The sequence below is a fragment of the Ctenopharyngodon idella genome, chromosome 23 (assembly GCF_019924925.1).
Source record: "Ctenopharyngodon idella isolate HZGC_01 chromosome 23, HZGC01, whole genome shotgun sequence".
Lineage (NCBI taxonomy): Eukaryota > Metazoa > Chordata > Actinopteri > Cypriniformes > Xenocyprididae > Ctenopharyngodon > Ctenopharyngodon idella.
In genome coordinates, this window is record NC_067242.1 from 19,882,312 (window position 1) to 19,900,624 (window position 18,313).

Consider the following 18,313-nt stretch of genomic DNA (forward strand, 5'->3'; position numbering starts at 1 on the left):
GACAACTGTCGATAAAGACAACAATTCTCATCCACTGGAGCCAAAAAATAATTTGAACAAACTGTAGGTTAAAATCTGCTTGTTTGTGGGCCAGTTGACAAATGAATGCTCAGCTCAATGAAAGGGAAGTAGTCACATTGCTTGGCTGAAGCTTCCTGCTACCCTTTGAAGCATTAAATCTAGAGTTTCAGTACTGTTCATGTGGCTTAAGTGTGTTTTAAGAAACCATGGCTCACCCTCTCCCTCCTCCTTGATGGACTTTGGTTCAGACACAGCAAAACACTGCATAGTCTCATATTTCTGCTGTGCCTCGTGATCCTGCGTCTCTTCGGCCTCGCTGTGAGGGTTCACGAGCATGCGGCAGTTGAAGGTGTGGCTGTTCCGCCGAGGATTCTCGCTGGACCACGGCACTCCGTTCACTGTGGGAGGGAAGTAAATAGACATCACTCACTGTCACTCATTTGAACCAGCATTCCCTAACTTTTCCTTACTGAATAAAGGGGTGTTCACACTGACAGTGATTTACAGCAGCAAGGGACTGGAAGTCATTAATTTTCAACAAGAGCTGGCGATGTGAAGCAACATGAGAGACAGAGACTGTTAGCGATGAGACAAAGTTTACATCTAAAATGTGCACTAATTCAATGACTACCAATGAGAGTGTTCATGTGATCTGCCTGTTACTTCAAGATAAACAGAAAATTCTGAAGTATAGTGACTTGGTGACTTGGCACCGCCCCCCACCGTCGTTTTGATTTTTTAAAATCACTAATAAAAATCATTTAGTTCAGAGAACAGACATTTCAATTAAAAACTGAATGTGTCTGCTCAATGCAGCGTGAGACGAACGAGAGTTGCAGCACAGATCAGCAGCCAGATTTCATTTATCACGAGAGTGAGGAGCTGACTTACCAGACGATGACAGAAGATTTGGTTTCAAATCGAAATGTAAAAGCCAGTTTGTTGTCATTGTACTGTTTTGTTGTTGTGTTTTTCATTAAGAATAATAATTAACCCACCATTCAAGCAACTGCCGACCCAAATTGGCGCTAATTTGAAAGCGAAAGTAAAATGCGAACGGCCGCATGGGCATTCATAACAGTGTGTGTCCACTGGCTCGGAGCAAGTGTTTTAAGTTCATTCCTATGGAAGCTCAACTTCCATTTGATCAAGTTCACGTCCTATATTTTATCTTTTAAATAATCTGTTACATTCGGATGTACGTCACAACTTTTGCAACTTATCGCAACAAAATCATCACTTCCGGCAAAAATGTGTCAAAAATTTGAGGCAAAATCATGTAAATTTTTCAACATATATCTAGTAAATTATTCTGCAAATGTTTTTCCATCTTAGTTCATGCTGATGTTTTGTTACCGAATAAAACATTTCATCCACTTCAAGTAAGCGTTTACATTTCTTTTTATGTGCAGTTTGAAAATTTTCTTGCTGTTTCCATCCAGTATTTTTATGTGATATCATACAATTCACATCAAAATACATGGACGAAAAGCTGGCTAGTGTGAACACCCCTTAAACTTCAGTTTTTAAATCATCGAAAGCCATTAAATTTATTAAAGCAACAGCTAACTTATAATGACAGCCTCAAGAAATTATCAAGAGTGCAAAATGCTGAGTAGAACAACAAAACCACAATCATTCAGAACATATTTAATGTTTAAAGCTAGGCAATACAGAGTAGGATTAGAATTTCAGCGTGAGAACCATAACCAATGAGTGTTTTCTGGCTGAATATATAATTTCAACCAATAACGACATGGTTTCTAGTCATGAGTCTTTCTTCTCTTTCACCTCTGCATGTGACCTTCCCTTCTACCGCCACTGGGGGAGGAGGAGATTTTGATATTCCTTTCTGTAAATCCCAGTTCTTAATGCTCAATCTGATTAATATAATCGCAGGATGGAAAGCATAACTGCTCTAGTAATGCTACACTTGAGTGTTGAGGAATAAGTGTTTCCTGAAAAGTAGACTTGCTAGAAGTGAAAAAGAAATGAAAATAGCAAAATGGGAAGGAAATAATGAATGGAAAACAGAAAGAGTCTCACCATGTGACTTGGGCAGGAGGTTTTTGATGAATTCTGTATGGTCTCCTACATGCAGGATGCTGTACACACTGGTGTTCATCAGCTCTTCCTGATTATACCGCAGGTACTGTGTCACGTTCTCTGACACAAACACGATGTTCCCCTCCATGTTCACCACGAAGAAGAAACCGTCTAAGGCCTGGAGGAGAAAAACACAAAGCTATTGGTACTGTGAGCACAAACGTGCAGCTAAAAACACCAGTACCATTATATGACGAGCACAAGCAGACATACAGACTAAAGCACATGCCCATCTGAGAGCTTAACCATTCAATCACGAAGATGCGATAACCAGCAGAAACAAAACAAAAAGCCATCCAGAAAAGGCAGGAGTCCTTGTAGACTCTCCAAACAACAGATCAAGTGAAGTCAAGGGGGTTACGGCATGAGTCTGAATTCATGGCCTTAAGATTGATTGAGTGGTTTGAACAACAGGCTGAACATAATGATTCAACAGCGTTTTCGCTTCTCAATTCAGGTAAACCATAATGAAGTAATTAGCTGCAGGAAAACAAGAAGATCTCATCAGTTGCAGTTAGGAGGTGATTTTAACGGGCTTCCTCTCGGAGCGATACTGTCAGGCAGACAGACAGACAGGGGAAGTTGAGCAACTGTTTTTCCTCATTTTAAATGCAGATTACAGGGTACGGCTCTATTAGACTGCATACTTGTGTTGCATATCCTGACGGGTGCAGTGAAGGCGTCTTAAGAAGGGATACATTATATATTGATATTAGAGTTTTTTATGCAGTGGTATTGCGAATACTGGATATACACCATCGTTCAAAAGTTTTTTAATGTCTTTGAAATAAGTCTCATATGACGCTTTCCACTGCGTGGTCCTACTCGGCTCGGCACGGCTCGCTTTACTTTCGGTTTGCTTTTCCATTGCAGTTATTAACGCTTCAAAGTGGGTGGGATTATAGACTGATCATTATTATAGTTGCGCCGCCTCTACTACCGTGGATCTGCTCCTCGTCTACCAACGAGTCTGCACCTCGACTACTGACCACGAGCCATTTCTTTTTTCCAAGTTGCATGCGACAGTCATTTAAAACAAGTCATTTCACGAACAAATGATACTGCGATGGCTGATACTGACAATTTAAATCTAACAGGTTTGGTGTCTCGTGTTTTAAATCCAATGATGCAGTTAGTGACGATTCTCTCTAACCAATCAGTGATCTGCAGTGTTTACACGTCACATTTAGAATCGTACCGTTCTGTACCGAGCCGTCCCATGCAGTGGAAAAGTGCCAAAGAGTGAGCCGTATCGAGCCGTACCGAACCGTACAATGCAGTGGAAAAGTGCCATTATACTCACCAAGGCTGCATTTATTTGATTAAAAAAAAAAAACTGTAAAAATAGTAATGAAATATTATTACAATTAAAAATAGAAGAAAAAGAAAAAGTGATTTATTCCTGTGATGGTAAAGCTGAATTTTTAGCATCATTACTCCAGTCTTCAGTGTCACATGATCCTTCAGAAATCATTCTAATATGCTGATTTAGTGCTCAAAAACATTTATTATTATTATCAATGTTGAAAACAGTTGTGCTACTTAATATTTTAGTTCAAAAGAACAGAATTTATTTGAAATAAAAATTGTAAAAGTCTTTACTGTCATTTTTGATCAATTTAATGCATCCTTACCGAAAAAATAAAAAAAATAAAATAAATGTTCACTTTTGTTAAAGCCCCCCTGAAATCAAAATATAAGTTTTTTAGCTTTTAGTATGAATATGTTAGCCTTAATGTTATGAATAAGCTGGTGTGTTCCAAAACAATGACAAAATTCACATTTAGGAGATATAAGCATTCAAAACTTCTCTTCATCTCTTACTTTCGCTAAAATGGATCACGGATTTTCATGACATCACACCGCACTTCAGCTTCTCATCAAATCTTCTGTCCAATCAAATGCTCTCTAGAATCTGAAGTCCCGCCCCCTCATACACAATCAACAGACACTGAAGCTGGGGCTGAAATCGGTCATTTATTCACACATTTACTAGTTTCTACATGGTGAATGGCACATAGTGCACTATATAGAGAATAGGGAACGATTCAGACAGTGTAAATATACTTTCCATTGACGCAAATGAAGTCTGGTTTCGCGTTAGTATAACGTGAACCGCCGCAGCGCGAGCACAGTCTGCTCTGGCCCAGGGACACGAGAGCACAGAGCGGATCATATCTGCGAGTCAGCTCAGACCACGAAAGGTATCGGACCCATTTGAATTCTGCACAGAATGCTATATTTTGAAGTGATACAGAGGAGATTAGGAGGTTAAACAGTTAGATATTAAAAGGAAACAGAGGTTTTACTGAGTTTAACAGCTCTGGCCGAGCTGTGATATAAACGAAACGCTATTGGCTATTTTAAAAAAAGGGGCGGGCTGTTCGATATATCACCCTGTCTTCCTGTTTCAGTTGAAATTACGTCAACACACTGAATAATGCTGTGCGTTCCAAGACACTTCAGCGAGCCTTTAAATGTAATATTTAGAAAATCTAAATATTAATTTTTCATACGAAACATTTTATTTATACATATGCTGTCATGCTTAAATTCACCTGTAGCATTTAGAATGAAGTTTTTGCCACTTTATTTTTTGTTTATTTTGACAAAAGAGTGTAGAATAATAATATCAGCTATTTATTGGTTATCAGCCATAAGACAAAATGGTTACACTTTATTTTAAGGTATCTTTGTTACACTGTAATTATACGTACATTTAAGTACTGAGTAATATTAAGTAACTACATGTACTTACTATAGGTTTAGGATTTGGTTTGGTTTAGAGTTAGTTGCATGTAATTATGCATAATTTATAGTTATTACAATAGTAACTACATGTAACATATGCAACAATGACACTGTAAAATAAAAGTGTTACCGACAAAATTAATTATCACTTTATGGATATCGGGACATCCCTAGTAAAAGTCGAGTTTATAAAATGAATCTTTATTAAAATATAATATTATTACATAAATTAATACAATTATATATAAATTAAATTATTATATAAAAAAGAGATTAGAAATACTTCTAATCTCTAATCTTCTCTACTCAGAAGTAGCATCCTTGAGATCTTTAATGTGTTTGTCTGTGCGAAGATGAACCTTCTTGCCTGCTTGTGTCGGCAAAAAAAAAGCCCTCCCGAATCTCAGCGCTTCATAGCGTGACAGAAATGATATTGACGAGTCTTAATTGAAAGAACACAGCCTTAAGTCAAGCATTACCTATCAAGATGGTGTCAATTAGGCCTCTGAATGCAGTCGGGCCCCTGAGGGCCTATAGCGATCGCTATAAAAGCTGCTGTTTGTTTTAGAATGTGGAGCAGCAGCTCGGAAATCATTCTTTAATCTGCGGCGAAGCGTAATAAGCTCTAAATCTTTTTATCAGCAAAACAAACACATCGACTCTTCTTAACGCAGAGAATTATTTCACAAACACTCTGCCGTGAAAAAAACAAAAAACACTCAAGAGAAGTAAAGAACAAACGTACATACTCCAGAGAGCAGATAAAGCGAGGGACGGAAAAGGAGAGAGAGGGAGTGAGCGAAAAAAAGCCCACAAGTCCCTGTTTGTGCACTGCTCTAGATGTGGCCATCTGGTGGGCACATTCAGCAAACATCGCAGAGTAAACACGGAAGAATGCCAAATCCACCTTTATTTAGCCAAACTTATGCAACTCTGTAAAATGTGCTGATGGACGTGTATTGCAACATGAATGGAGCTGGGTGGGCCTGGCCCAGCCCGTCCTCACTGTCCCGCTGTGGGAGGTTGCATAACTTCCTATACAAAGGAGAGACTGGGTCCAAGCTCATCGTGAGGTGCGGACACCGAAAACGGACACACAGCCAGTGGCACACCGAGCTTGGCCACAAATCCCCACACACTGCTTCGAAGAACACAAAGCTGCTTTAGCAGATCCTATGGCTGCTCACACTTCAGCTTCCACCACCAAACAATGGGGTTTTTCACTGGGGCAGGGGGCCGTGCAGCACTGCGAAAGCTTTGCACAAGGCCTGTTTGTGTGCACAAGTGTGTGCGAGGTGTTTCGGTGAGTGTGTGTGCCCGGGCGACACTGGAGGGGCTGTTATGGGTGTCGGGTGGAAAAGGGCAGTCGGCTGAGTTTCCCCCCTCTCTGGCCCTTTGTCACAAGTGGTTTTTAATTAGGTGCATTATAGCGTGTGGGTGTGAATTGTCCCTTCCTTCGGCCGTTTCAAACAGATGGAAGATCAAGCGCACAAGCACGCAGGCTATATTTGGCATCCGCTTCGTGTTGATTCGGTGACGGAGGACCTCGGAGGCTATAAATACCCCAAAGAGGAGAGGGTGTGAGAGGAAGATGGAGCGGCTGGATGGGTGGATTCATTCAGAGCTGGGCGTCCTGCCTGCTCGGCCGACCGACGAAAGTTGTTCGTTTGCTCTAGAGAGAGTTGAACTGTTATTTAAGGGGGTAGTTCACCCAAAAATAAAAATGTATTTTTATCACTCTTTTCTCACCCTCAACTCATCAGCCAACAGATTTGGAAAAATAAAGACTGCGTTGCAATGTCTTTGGTAAGACAAACAGACAGTTCCACCCCAAACTCACACCATTGCTTGAGCCAACACAAGTTCAAGTTCGTGCACTATGAATGAAAAACTGCCATCATGGCCAAACAGCATATCTGATGTTTGATGTAGTTACGTGAAATTACATTTTAAAGGATTAGTTGACTTCAGAATTAAAATTTCCTGATGATTTACTCACCCCCATGTCATCCAAGATGTTTATGACTGTCTTTCTTCAGTAGAAAAGAAATGAAACATTCCAGGATTTTTCTCCATATAGTGGACTTCAACAGTTACCAACGGGTTCAAATTGCAGTTTCAGTGCAGCTTCAAAGGGCTCTACATGATCCCAGGCAAGGAATAAGGGTCCTGTCTAGCAAAACGATTGGTCATTTTCTTTAAAAAATAAAAATGTATATACTTTAAGCACAAAAGCCATGCATTATGTAATCATGTTGGAAAGGTCACGCGCGACGTAGGCAGAAGTACCGCGGTAGGGTGAAAAACTCCATCTCATTTTCACCTCCAACTTCAAAATCGGCCGACATCATTGCTTTACTTTTTTTTGTAAAGGCCGTTTGACTTAGTCTTTACACGTTCGCTTTGTAAACACTGGATCGGTACTTTCGCCTAAGTCACGCGTGACCTTTCCAACGTGATTATGTAATGCGTGGCGCATCGCATTGCAGTGCAAGACGAGCATTTGTGGTTAAAAAGTATATAATTTTTTATTTTATTTTTTTTAGAAAATGACCGATTGTTTCGCTAGTTAAGACCCTTATTCCTTGGCTGGGATCGTGTAGAGCCCTTTGAAACTGCAATTTGGACCTTCAACCCATTGGTAGCTGTTGAAGTCCACTATATGGAGAAAAATCCTGGAATGTTTTCCTCAAAAACCTTAATTTCTTTTCTACTGAAGAAAGAAAGACAAACATCTTGGATGTCATGGGGGTGAGTAAATTATTAGGAAATTTTAATTCTGTTCCTGTGAACTGTTCCTTTAATGTGGGCGGGGCTATCCACACTGCAGAATTAAAAACAATATTCCACTGTTTGAACATTACTTCAGATTCATAGCATTGTTATCGTTAAGTAAGACTACAACTAATGCCATGCATTAGTTTTTGCAATTGAAATAAAGCAGAAAAAATAAATACATTTTAGGGGGTGTTAACATGACACCGTTTTTAACTAAAAACGGAAATTTTTTATGCATTTTGGCCATTCATTTACACGACAACTGCTTTTGGGGGGCCTGAAAATGCAAACTTTTGAAAAGGGGTTTCAAAGTGCACGTTTTTGAAAATGATACCATTATCGTCTCCTTGTAAACTACAAAAATGCAAATTTGTGAAATCAGTGACGTCATGCGCATAGGAATTACGAATTCAGTCTATTGCCGCATAGCGTTTCTTTAGTGACATCGCCAACTACTGGCCTGGCATGCATAATACAGCATTTTTAGTCGTTTTTGTGAATCCATGTGAACAGGGATCATTTTGACAATTTTGTCACCTGTACGCAAAACTTTTCAAAAACGCAAGAAAAACTTTTCCATTTTTAGTACATTGTTGTCGTGTAAACGCACCATTAGATGAAAAATTTAAACTTAAAAATCTTACATTAAAATGTTCAAGTACTAAAATTACTACAACTAAACTGAAATAAATGAATGCTATATAGATTTATAACAACAAAAGCAAAGCAACTTAATATAAAAATAAAAGCTAAGTTAAAATATTAATAAATACTATTATAATAGTATATAAATAATACTAAAATAACACTGCTTCACAGAGACACATCATTATGCTTGAGCATGTTTTTCATGCCAAAAATTGTGCTTCTCAACTGTCAGCTCATGAGGTCTTTATTCAGCAAAAGGATAGAGGAATTTGGAAATTTAAACATCAAATGGCTGCCAAATTTTTAACACAACATTCTTTTTTATAACGCATACAAAAAGGCATTCACTATGACTCTGTCACCCATACATGGTTGCTGCTTGGCTCTTCCTCATGCATGTCTGCCTGCATGTTCTGTGTAACCTAGTAAACACACAGCACAACAGACCCACCTCAAGCATCATTGGTCCAAGGGCATCTTTGTCAATAACACTTTGGCCTGTCGACGACACATCAGCCTTCTGCACTTCATCCTCATTGGCTGCAGCCGCTTTTTCTGCAGGAGAGAAATATATAAAGAGAGAATAAATGAAATATGAGTGCATTACAGAACATCAACATCACATTCCACTATAATTTTGCTATTTTATGTTAAAAGTAGGGCTGTAGATTTGACGTGTTAAAATTATTAACACGTTTAACGCAGTCGCCCCGCCTCCACGTAGGTCATCTGACATTTCATTAAGTTGATGGTGACGAACATGATGCAGAAAAAATTCAAGATATTGGGGCAAAAATGTCCCTGTATGAGTTTGTCTCATATTTATATCATATGATATAGTTAAGCAATATCACACAAGCAACAAGTGCAATATCACATGAGTGCTGTTTTTGTTTCAAGCAACAGTGATTCTGATTTTATACAACAGTTCAATAAATAAGAAGTTAATATTGTGTTATATTTTAGACACAATATTGTCTGTTTTTGTCAATTAAAACATTACATATAAAGCCACAGCAGAACGATTGTGCGTCTCCGAGCAACACAGTGGTGTTTCTGAATGAATTTGCATTTTAAACGAATCGGGTGGCTCATTCAATGGCTCATTCATAAAGAGAATCATTTACTATAATTCAGACATTTGAACGAATCGAATGAATGAATGACTCCATGACTTACTCATTTAGACATTTTCCGCTACCTACTGGCAGTTTTAGAGTATTATTTCATAAAAAAAATTAAAAAAATTAAAAAAATTACATATTATTAAAAAAATCCATTAAAGGTATAGTTCACTCACAAATTCTGTCATCATTTACTCAACCTCATGGCCGTTGTAGCCTAAAAGTTTATAAATAATAATTAATAAATTCTTTGTTTTTGTAATGTCTATTTGATGCTTTTCTCATTTAACACAATAATGACTTTAAATTATCTTTTGGGGGGTAAGTTTTAGCCAAATTGGATTAATTACGCATTGTGTAATTAATTAGATTAAAAATTTTAATAGCTTTAGAGCCCTAGTTAAAAGAAAAAGGGTGCATAGGACGTACACAATTACTGTCATGTGATCATATATTGGGAAAAGATCAATAATGTATTGCTGCCTGTGATTGAGATGCACATGAGAAAAGACACAAAAACATTTTTTATGCTGATTTTTGCATGCCATAATATATGTTCTACTTTGCAAATTTGATGTCAAAGCAAGTGATATGAAATATGATTCATGTTGATGAATTACCAGTGTATAAAACCAATTAAATTATTTGGCTAAAGATTTGCCATGAATTATTAAATGAAGTATTTTTCCCAAAATGACAGCTGCGGGGTAAAGTGTGCCAGAAGCTACAGGGTAAGCTGTGCCAGTGCTTCAAACCATAGTGATGAGTTTTGTCTCTAAATGCAGGAAATACTATTACATTGGTCTCAATGGAAAACACTAAAGCAAGAAAATGGGAAAAAAATCTTCCCAGAATTTCTTTAAACAAAAAAACGTGAATAATTTGCAATAAAATTAGACTTGGAATGACACAGAACATTGTTAAATTGTTTTTCCTTTCATGTTCATCTTTTTATTTAAAAATGAACATGAGCATATTGTTTCAATGATTCAACTAACCCCTTGCTAACCCCATATTTCTATCGCCTTTAGTTATAGTTACATTATTCTAATTTGTGTTGATAGCAGACATCCTGAAATACAATTAGGTGCATTAGTTTTACCTCAGTCTCCTTTCTCCTTGAATAGAGGACAAGTTAAGCATAAATTGGCACTGCTTACTCTGTCTCCCCTACTAAGTGAATACGGTAATTTTGTCCGAAACTCAGTCCTCGGTTGGAAACATCAACATTTCCATATAAGAACCTAAAACCCTTCATTAGATCCTGCAGAGTTTAAGTGTTTTATTTTCAAATTACATTAAAAGACACTTCATGTGGTCTTGCTAGCTTGAGCATATTAGCATTTCTTGAAAGGGCAGTTCTCTCTCTCCCTGCTCACTAAAGCGTTTAATTTTATATTGCACACACGCACCTTTTTAAACCACTTTTCTCACTCTTTCATACTGCCGTGCGCTTGTTGAGACATGTTGTTATGGCACGCATCCGGACCTTAGCAACGCATGTCAGGCTAAATGGGTGCATGTGAAGCCTCACATAACAGCCATGCAGCCAGGACATGAATGGAACCGTCAATACACTCATGCGCGGGCACAGACACAAACAAACCATTATATAAAGAATGGAGAACATCATTCTCCCCAACAAAATGACATGATTTGTAAACAACGCTGGCTGCAAAACAAAGCACTTATGATGGAGCTAAATCTAGAAGGAAAATTAGTGAATCTCAGAAAGAACATGTCTGGGACATATTTCACCACAAATAATAATAAATTTAAATTTTTGCCAGGGATGCACCGATATGAAAATTCTGGCCAATAATAATAAATTATAATTCTTTATATTTGAAAGCCGATAACCGATATATTGGCTGATAAATCTAAAACCAATTATTATACAATTTTTGAGAGCCTAATTACAAAAACAAAAGTTTCACTATTAAAAGCCATGCACTGTAAACCATAATGCTCAAAATACTTAATTGATTTGAGCAGGACAAACTTAAACTGAACAAATTAGTTCAGTCAAATTAACTGCTATGAGTATTTAGAACTTTTTCTTTTGAGTTCACAGAACTGACATATTTCCAGTAAACTGAACGGTTTCATTGTTTTGAGTTGTATAAACTCATTTCTTTTAATTTAGACTAACTTAAGTTTAACTGAAACTGGGCTGGGATTTCTATTTCCCAGCATGCCTTGCCCATGACACTCAAAAGGGAGAGTAAATGCTAAAATTAAGTGTTATATAATGTTTTTTGTGCAAGACTATTGTTTAGCAACTAACTGAAATAAAATAAGTTGAAGTACTAAAATTACTAAAACTGAAATAAAAATAAAGCTAAACAGAAATATTAAAAAACAAAAACTTATAAAAATTAATACAGCTTGAACTAAAATTAAAATAAAAAATTAAAATATTAATAAATACTATAATAATATATAAACAATCCTAAAATAACACTAGCAATTCCTGCCATCAGTGAAACATCCTCAATCCCACAATTCCCTAGACCAATCTAACTTCCTGTCTGTACCCATCCATTAAAGGAGATAGTCCTCGGGATCATCAGTGAATGCATTGGGCTTGCAGAGGACACAATATAGAGAGGCAAACTGTGCTGGCATGATGGGTAGCCATATGGCAAAGAGAGAGGGCCATCCATCAGCCTCCCCCTCAGACCGTTCTGGGATGCTCCACATGCTGCTCTTCCCGTATATGTGCATGTGTGTCTGGGAGAGATACGCATGCGTACACTCCTGATGATGAGTGGATGTGAGCGTGTTGTGTGTCAGCAGGTCTTTGTGGTGCCCAGCAGGGACTGGTAAACCAGCACAGCTGCACCAGAGGTCCGGTGATAACTCATTCCCTCTCTCATTTCAAACACAGCTGCAAAACGGTTTCCTTTCTGTCAGCCAATCCCCATCAAACAGGAAAAAAAAGGCAGTTTTATCTCCAGAAAAGCTGTGAATCAGGTCAGACCCTCACTTCAACAGCAGATGGAGTTTCCTGAAGCCTTTAGGATCTGACCTATCAGTCACAATTCAAAGCCCTGCCCATGACTCCGCTCTCGACCAATCAGTGCAGATCCTGATCATGGATACTAGGTCATGATGACTCTCCATGGGAGGATTCCATATCACGTCATCTATTGGGTGTTGTTCAGTCTCTAAATTTATAAGCGCTGATTCACTAATGAACAAATTAAACTGGTATAATTAAGAATAATCCAGTTTTGAAACTCAAGTTTTGGGTTTTAAATGCCTAGCAGATGACCTATGAAATAAAAACACCCTTTTTCAGGCAAATGTCCAACAAATTGTGTTTTCTATATAAACAGGAAGGAAACTGTTTACTGCCACAATTTATTAGCCGTGCTTGCTAGCATAGCTAGCTTAATAGCAGGGCTGCAAAATTAATCGAAATTAAACCGAAATCGCAATTTAGCTGCTATGTTTTTATTTTTAATTGTATAAATATGTACAAAGCGGGTTAGTGACGAGCGGCTTTGTGATCAGTAGCAAATGGCACTGCATTTGAAAAAGCAACATGCGTCAAACATAAAAACTTTCCAAACATAAGAAGCATTTATGAAGCTCTTGTCCAACAAAAGACATATTTTTACTTCAATTTCACTTTATAACGTCAGTCGAGTGTTTGAAATAGCATTTTGATTAGCATTGATTAGATTAGTTTGATTAGCATTGCATTATAAATATACTTTATTATCATGGAAATTCCCAAGAAGGCTTGAAGAACACAGATAAACCATGTATTGTCGTAGTCGTGTGTTTACTATATTCATGTTTAATCAATCAAAGCGTTTCTATCTTTTTATTCAGTTACAGCGATAGTAAGGTCAGAGATTGTATATTATAGGGAGATGAGAGGGTCTGTATCTCTTACCATTGGAGAAAGCAAAACGGCTAACTTAATTATCGTGTAATGGCAGTGACATCAGTCGCAACATTCCCTAGTCTGCCTTCTCTTAAAAAATACATTTTTATCAAGCTAAAATCTACATATAGTTCCCAACGAAAGTATTGTTTAGTTTTCTAATTATCTGTAGTCATGGGCTGCTTGTATGTTAACAGGAAACCCTGCAATTTTTCAAACAAGTTTCCTGTAAAATAAAAAATGATAATTTTCTAATTATTATAGTTATATTTATCTTTAAATACTCTATTTTTTATTTTTAATAATGAAAGTTATTACAATATTAATATTTCTTATTTGGTTTAATATTTTTATTTAACAATAATGATAATAAGTAGTAATGATAATAATAATAATAATAATAATAATAATAATAATTATTATTATTATTATTATTATTATTATTAGTCAGAATAATAGATTAGCACAACATTTTGGGCCAAATTGTGCAGCCCTACAAAACAATCGAAAAAACTTGGTATCGTTAACATATTTTTTTCCATGTTTTATGAATCACATTGTAAATCGCAAATCACAATTTTAACCAGAAAAATCGATTTATTTATTCTCCAAATCATGCAGCACTACTGAATAGCATATTATAATAAGGTTTGCTAATATTTTGACCTATAAGTAAATGTGAGCAACCACCCATAACACCCTGTCAACTAGAGTTGTCAAAAGTGCCGACTTTGGTACCTAGTCGGTACTGAAACTTTAAAAATGTGACGCTTTTGAGCACTGTTGAGTGGATTCGTAAACACCTCTGATTGGCCATTGTGTTCACAGCTCATCGTCTGTGATTGGCTTCAATGATCAACGCTGTAAAAACGTTGTAAATAGTCATCAATGACGCTCTTCATCAAGCGCCTACACAGGGAGCGTTTGAAAGCAGACGTCTATCGCGGACCAGTCCACTGATAGAAGTGTGCCATTTGGAACAGGGCCTATGCACTTTCGGTCTTGTGGACTTACAATGGCTGCCGTGTGCGCGTGTCCGTTAAGTCCACTAGACCGTAGGGTGTCCCATTTGTCAATTTTAGGCTTCAGAAGGGTGCTCGCGAGCGCCCCCTTTGCGACCGATATGCACCCTCAATGCGCACTTTTGCGAGCTCTGCGGCAGACTTCTTCCTGACAGTCAAAGCGACATTATGTCACAAAAGTGTGGACTCGTAGGAAGGCTGTGAGTTTTTAGGGTGCCATTTGGGACAGGGCCATAGACGCCTGCTTACAAACGCTCCCGCTCCCAAAACGCTTTCAAATTCAAACACTTCTGTGTGCTTTCAAACGCTGCCATGCGTTGATCATTGAAGCCATTCACAGACATATCCGATGACCGAGTCAACACAATGCCCAATCAGAGGTGTTTACGAATCCACTCAACAGCACTCAAAGAGTCACATTTTTAACATTTCAGTACCGATAGGTACCAAAGTCGGTACTTTTGACAACTCTACTATCAACTGCATAGCAATGCACAAAAAAAACTACTCAGAACACAGTAGCAACCACATAGTAACACCCTGGCAACCAATCACAACACCTTCACATCACGATGGCAATTTTTCATGATGGCAACATTCACATTTTCTTCTGTGGAACCAAAAAGGAGTTTTTAGTCAACTGACAGTTTAGTGACTATTTACTTTCACTGTGTGGAGGAAAAGAAAAAAAAAAAAACATCAATAAAAGTGAATAGTGACTAAAGGTGCATTCACATTTACCATTGTTTAGCTAATTTTTGTGATCTGAATCAATTTCAAAAGGATTTTACACAATTAGGAATTCTGTGTGAGAGCAAAATAGTTCTCCATGCAGATTGTGCAACGGTTGCAACATTACTGACAACAGACAATTTTTGCCCACAAAATTTTGCTAATGTGACCACAGCTTGAGGCTGTCAGTTTCTGTGCAGTTTGTGTAAGAAAGAAAGTCATGCAGGTTTGGGAATGATTTTTTTTTTTTAGGTGAACTATCCATTTAAGTGTTGATCATTATCAGTTTCACAAACACTAAAACAATAATTCATAAAATTCCCTTTGTAATACTTGTGTAACTTAAATTAGTCATATCATATATATATTTCACCCAGCACATACTAAAATCACTACACTACCTCTAAATGAAAGTAAAACATCTCTTCAAAGAGACTTTTGTTGTTATGGGTCTGAATAAAACGTGAAGAACATAGAATCGTGAGCCTTTAAAACTGTATTTTCAGCAGAAAGCTGCTTCTGCTTTAAAGGGCTTCCTGTGAGTGTCAATGATGTTGTGCGTCCTTTACAAGGAAAGCTGTCTGCTGTGCTCTACACTTGAGGCCTTGTTTACAGGCAAAACAGGCCCATTTGGGTCTTTGGAGGCGGTTTGAGACTGTACAAACAGTGTTAGAGCAGTGTGTGATGCTGTGCCCGTGCAGCATTGAGCGTAGCAGAGGAGAGGAGAGGTGAAGGAGGGGTAAAAGACGACACAGCAGACGCCGACCATTGCTCAGCATTACATAACCTAGAGCTCAGTACGTCACAAACAATCTCCATCACAGCCCAGTCAGAATCAATGCAGATACACACGTCAAACTAGCACCTATGCTGCGAATATCAAATACTTCCCTACTGTATGTTAGGCCTATGCAGAAAACAGTATGCCAAAAGAGTAGTATGCTAAAATACATAGAATTAAAATAAAAAAATAAAAAAAATAAAAAAAAAGGTGAAAAGCACCCAGATGATCTAGTACTACTGCAGAGATTCTGAAGTGCGCATTTGATGGACACTTAATTCCATGAGGCCACAGGTCACATGACAGTAACAACATGGCGGATGTAGTACATCTGAATTTCATTCATACTACACACATTCATACTATATAGAACATACTTTTTTAATGGTCATGAAGTAAGTTTCAAAACAAAAGCAGTACCTACTATACAGTATGTAATTTTGGATGCAGCACTAGTCTCGTCGGTTAAAAACAACAGATGTTAATTTGGGCAAAAACACACACTGGCAGAGTAAGCCAATCTTATGTTTTATATAAATCTATAGCAGTCTATATTATTTTGTGCTATAACAAGAGAATTTTAAGGAAGTTAAGTTAATTCAAGATATTTCCTGTCACAGGAAGAGAGAGGATGCAATGTATAGATATACATTCATCCGTATAACTTTAAGTAAAAGCATAACATGCTAACAATCACAACATGCTAACAAGCATCTGAATACAAATCACTGCAGAAAAAGAACAAACGAGTTCACAGACAAAAAAAAATCCCTGATAACTCAAGACAACTGGAAAAATGAAAAAAATCTAGAAAAGAAAAGAAACTGTGACTTCTAATTAAATCTTGTGTTTGGTTTCCGCTTGTGGTTAGCATGATGCTAATCTGTCTAGGAACCTGATGAAAGCCAATCTGGAATCTATGGCTGATTTGACAAAGCTCTTTCTCAAGATCTAATGGCAGGCCAAACATTCACAAACAACCTGAAAATGCCTACACACGTCTGAAGTCTTCTGAAGTCTGTGTTGGCTCCTAATATCTTCTAGCTTAACGCAAAGGTCTGAATATGCTAAACCTCAGTGAATGTAGCACTATGTAGAGATTATGTTTTCACTGTCATACCTCAGAGTTTATACTTAGGAAGGTTTATTTTGGGGAAAATGGTGTAATGGTGTAAAGACAAGTAATTATGCGAAAACCAGCATATGCTGGTTAGGTATGTTTTGAAGCATGGAAGTTGGTCCTTAGCTGGTTTATGCTGGTCATGAGCTGGTTCAAGGTGGTCAAGTGCTGGTCCTAAGCAACTAGCTCCAGCTCAGGACCAGCACTTGACCAGCATAAACCAGTTCACACCAGCTTCCATGCTTCAAAACATAAATAACCAGCATATGCTGTTTTTTTTTCAACAGGGAGTTCAAAGAAGATTCTTACCTTGCTCTTTAATTTGACGAATCTGTTTTACGGTTTCCTTTAGGATTGCACATTTGTCAGGCTTGACATTGAAGTTGTCGATGTCATTGAAGTTTGCGAAAATCAGCTCTGCAAGCTCCTCTATGTACTTATTTTCATGTTCCCGGTTACGTTTTTCAGTGCTTCGTTTGGGACTGTGAAGAGAAACAAAAAAATATTTCTGACTAAAAAAGCAAAAATACAACTTCAATCAGACCTGTACATGACCGCAATGGAAAATATCATGGTTTCCTCAGTTTGTAAGTTTCAAAGACTAACAGATATAAAAAAATATGGAAAAATTTGGCATAAATTTAAGTGATCTACCATCTTGCCATCAAAGCAAACACATTTGTAACAAATTCGCCACCTTCAACAATAAATCAAGAAAATCACTATATTTTGTGACAGATATTTAGCCTGATTATTTGTTGAAAATTCACACATTTTTTCAATCAGTCTGTGACATTTTAAAATGTTGCACACATCCTTGGGTGACTTTGGATGATACATTGCATTTAAGGTGCCATGTCACTTTTGTCCATGTTTAAAGTGTGAACAGCCTTTAGACAACCCTTCTATGGCATCAGGATAAAAAAATCTAAACAATCATTGCAAAAAAGACAACAGTTCCTAATGTTCCGTCTGTGCAACCTTTAAAGGGTTAGTTCACACAAAAATGAAAATTCTGTCATTTATTACTCACCCTCATGCCGTTCCACACCTGTAACACCTTCATTAATCTTCAGAACGCAAATTAAGATATTTTTGTTGAAATCCGATGGCTCAGTGAGGCCTGCATAGCCAGCAATGACATTTCCTCTCTCAAGATCCATTAATGTACTAAAAACATATTTAAATCAGTTCATGTGAGTACAGTGGTTCAATATTAATATTATAAAGCGACGAGAATATTTTTGGTGCGCCAAAAAAACAAAACAACGACTTATATAGTGATGGCCGATTTCAAAACACTGCTTCATGAAGCTTTGGAGCGTTATGAAT

The 18,313-nt window shown here is 37.5% G+C and overlaps 1 protein-coding gene across 6 annotated transcripts in view; it reads right to left on the bottom strand.

The window, feature by feature from the left end:
* Positions 1–18,313, bottom strand: part of ncoa2 (nuclear receptor coactivator 2) — a 119,846-nt gene that overhangs the window by 46,737 nt on the left and 54,796 nt on the right. For all 6 annotated transcript variants that reach the window (XM_051882775.1, XM_051882774.1, XM_051882776.1 and 3 more), the window contains 4 exons: positions 17,291–17,463; positions 8,756–8,859; positions 2,068–2,245; positions 237–419 (listed from right to left, as the gene is read on the bottom strand). In XM_051882775.1, coding sequence (XP_051738735.1) covers positions 237–419; positions 2,068–2,245; positions 8,756–8,859; positions 17,291–17,463 — 638 coding nt within the window. The remainder of the gene's footprint in view (positions 1–236; positions 420–2,067; positions 2,246–8,755; positions 8,860–17,290; positions 17,464–18,313) is intronic.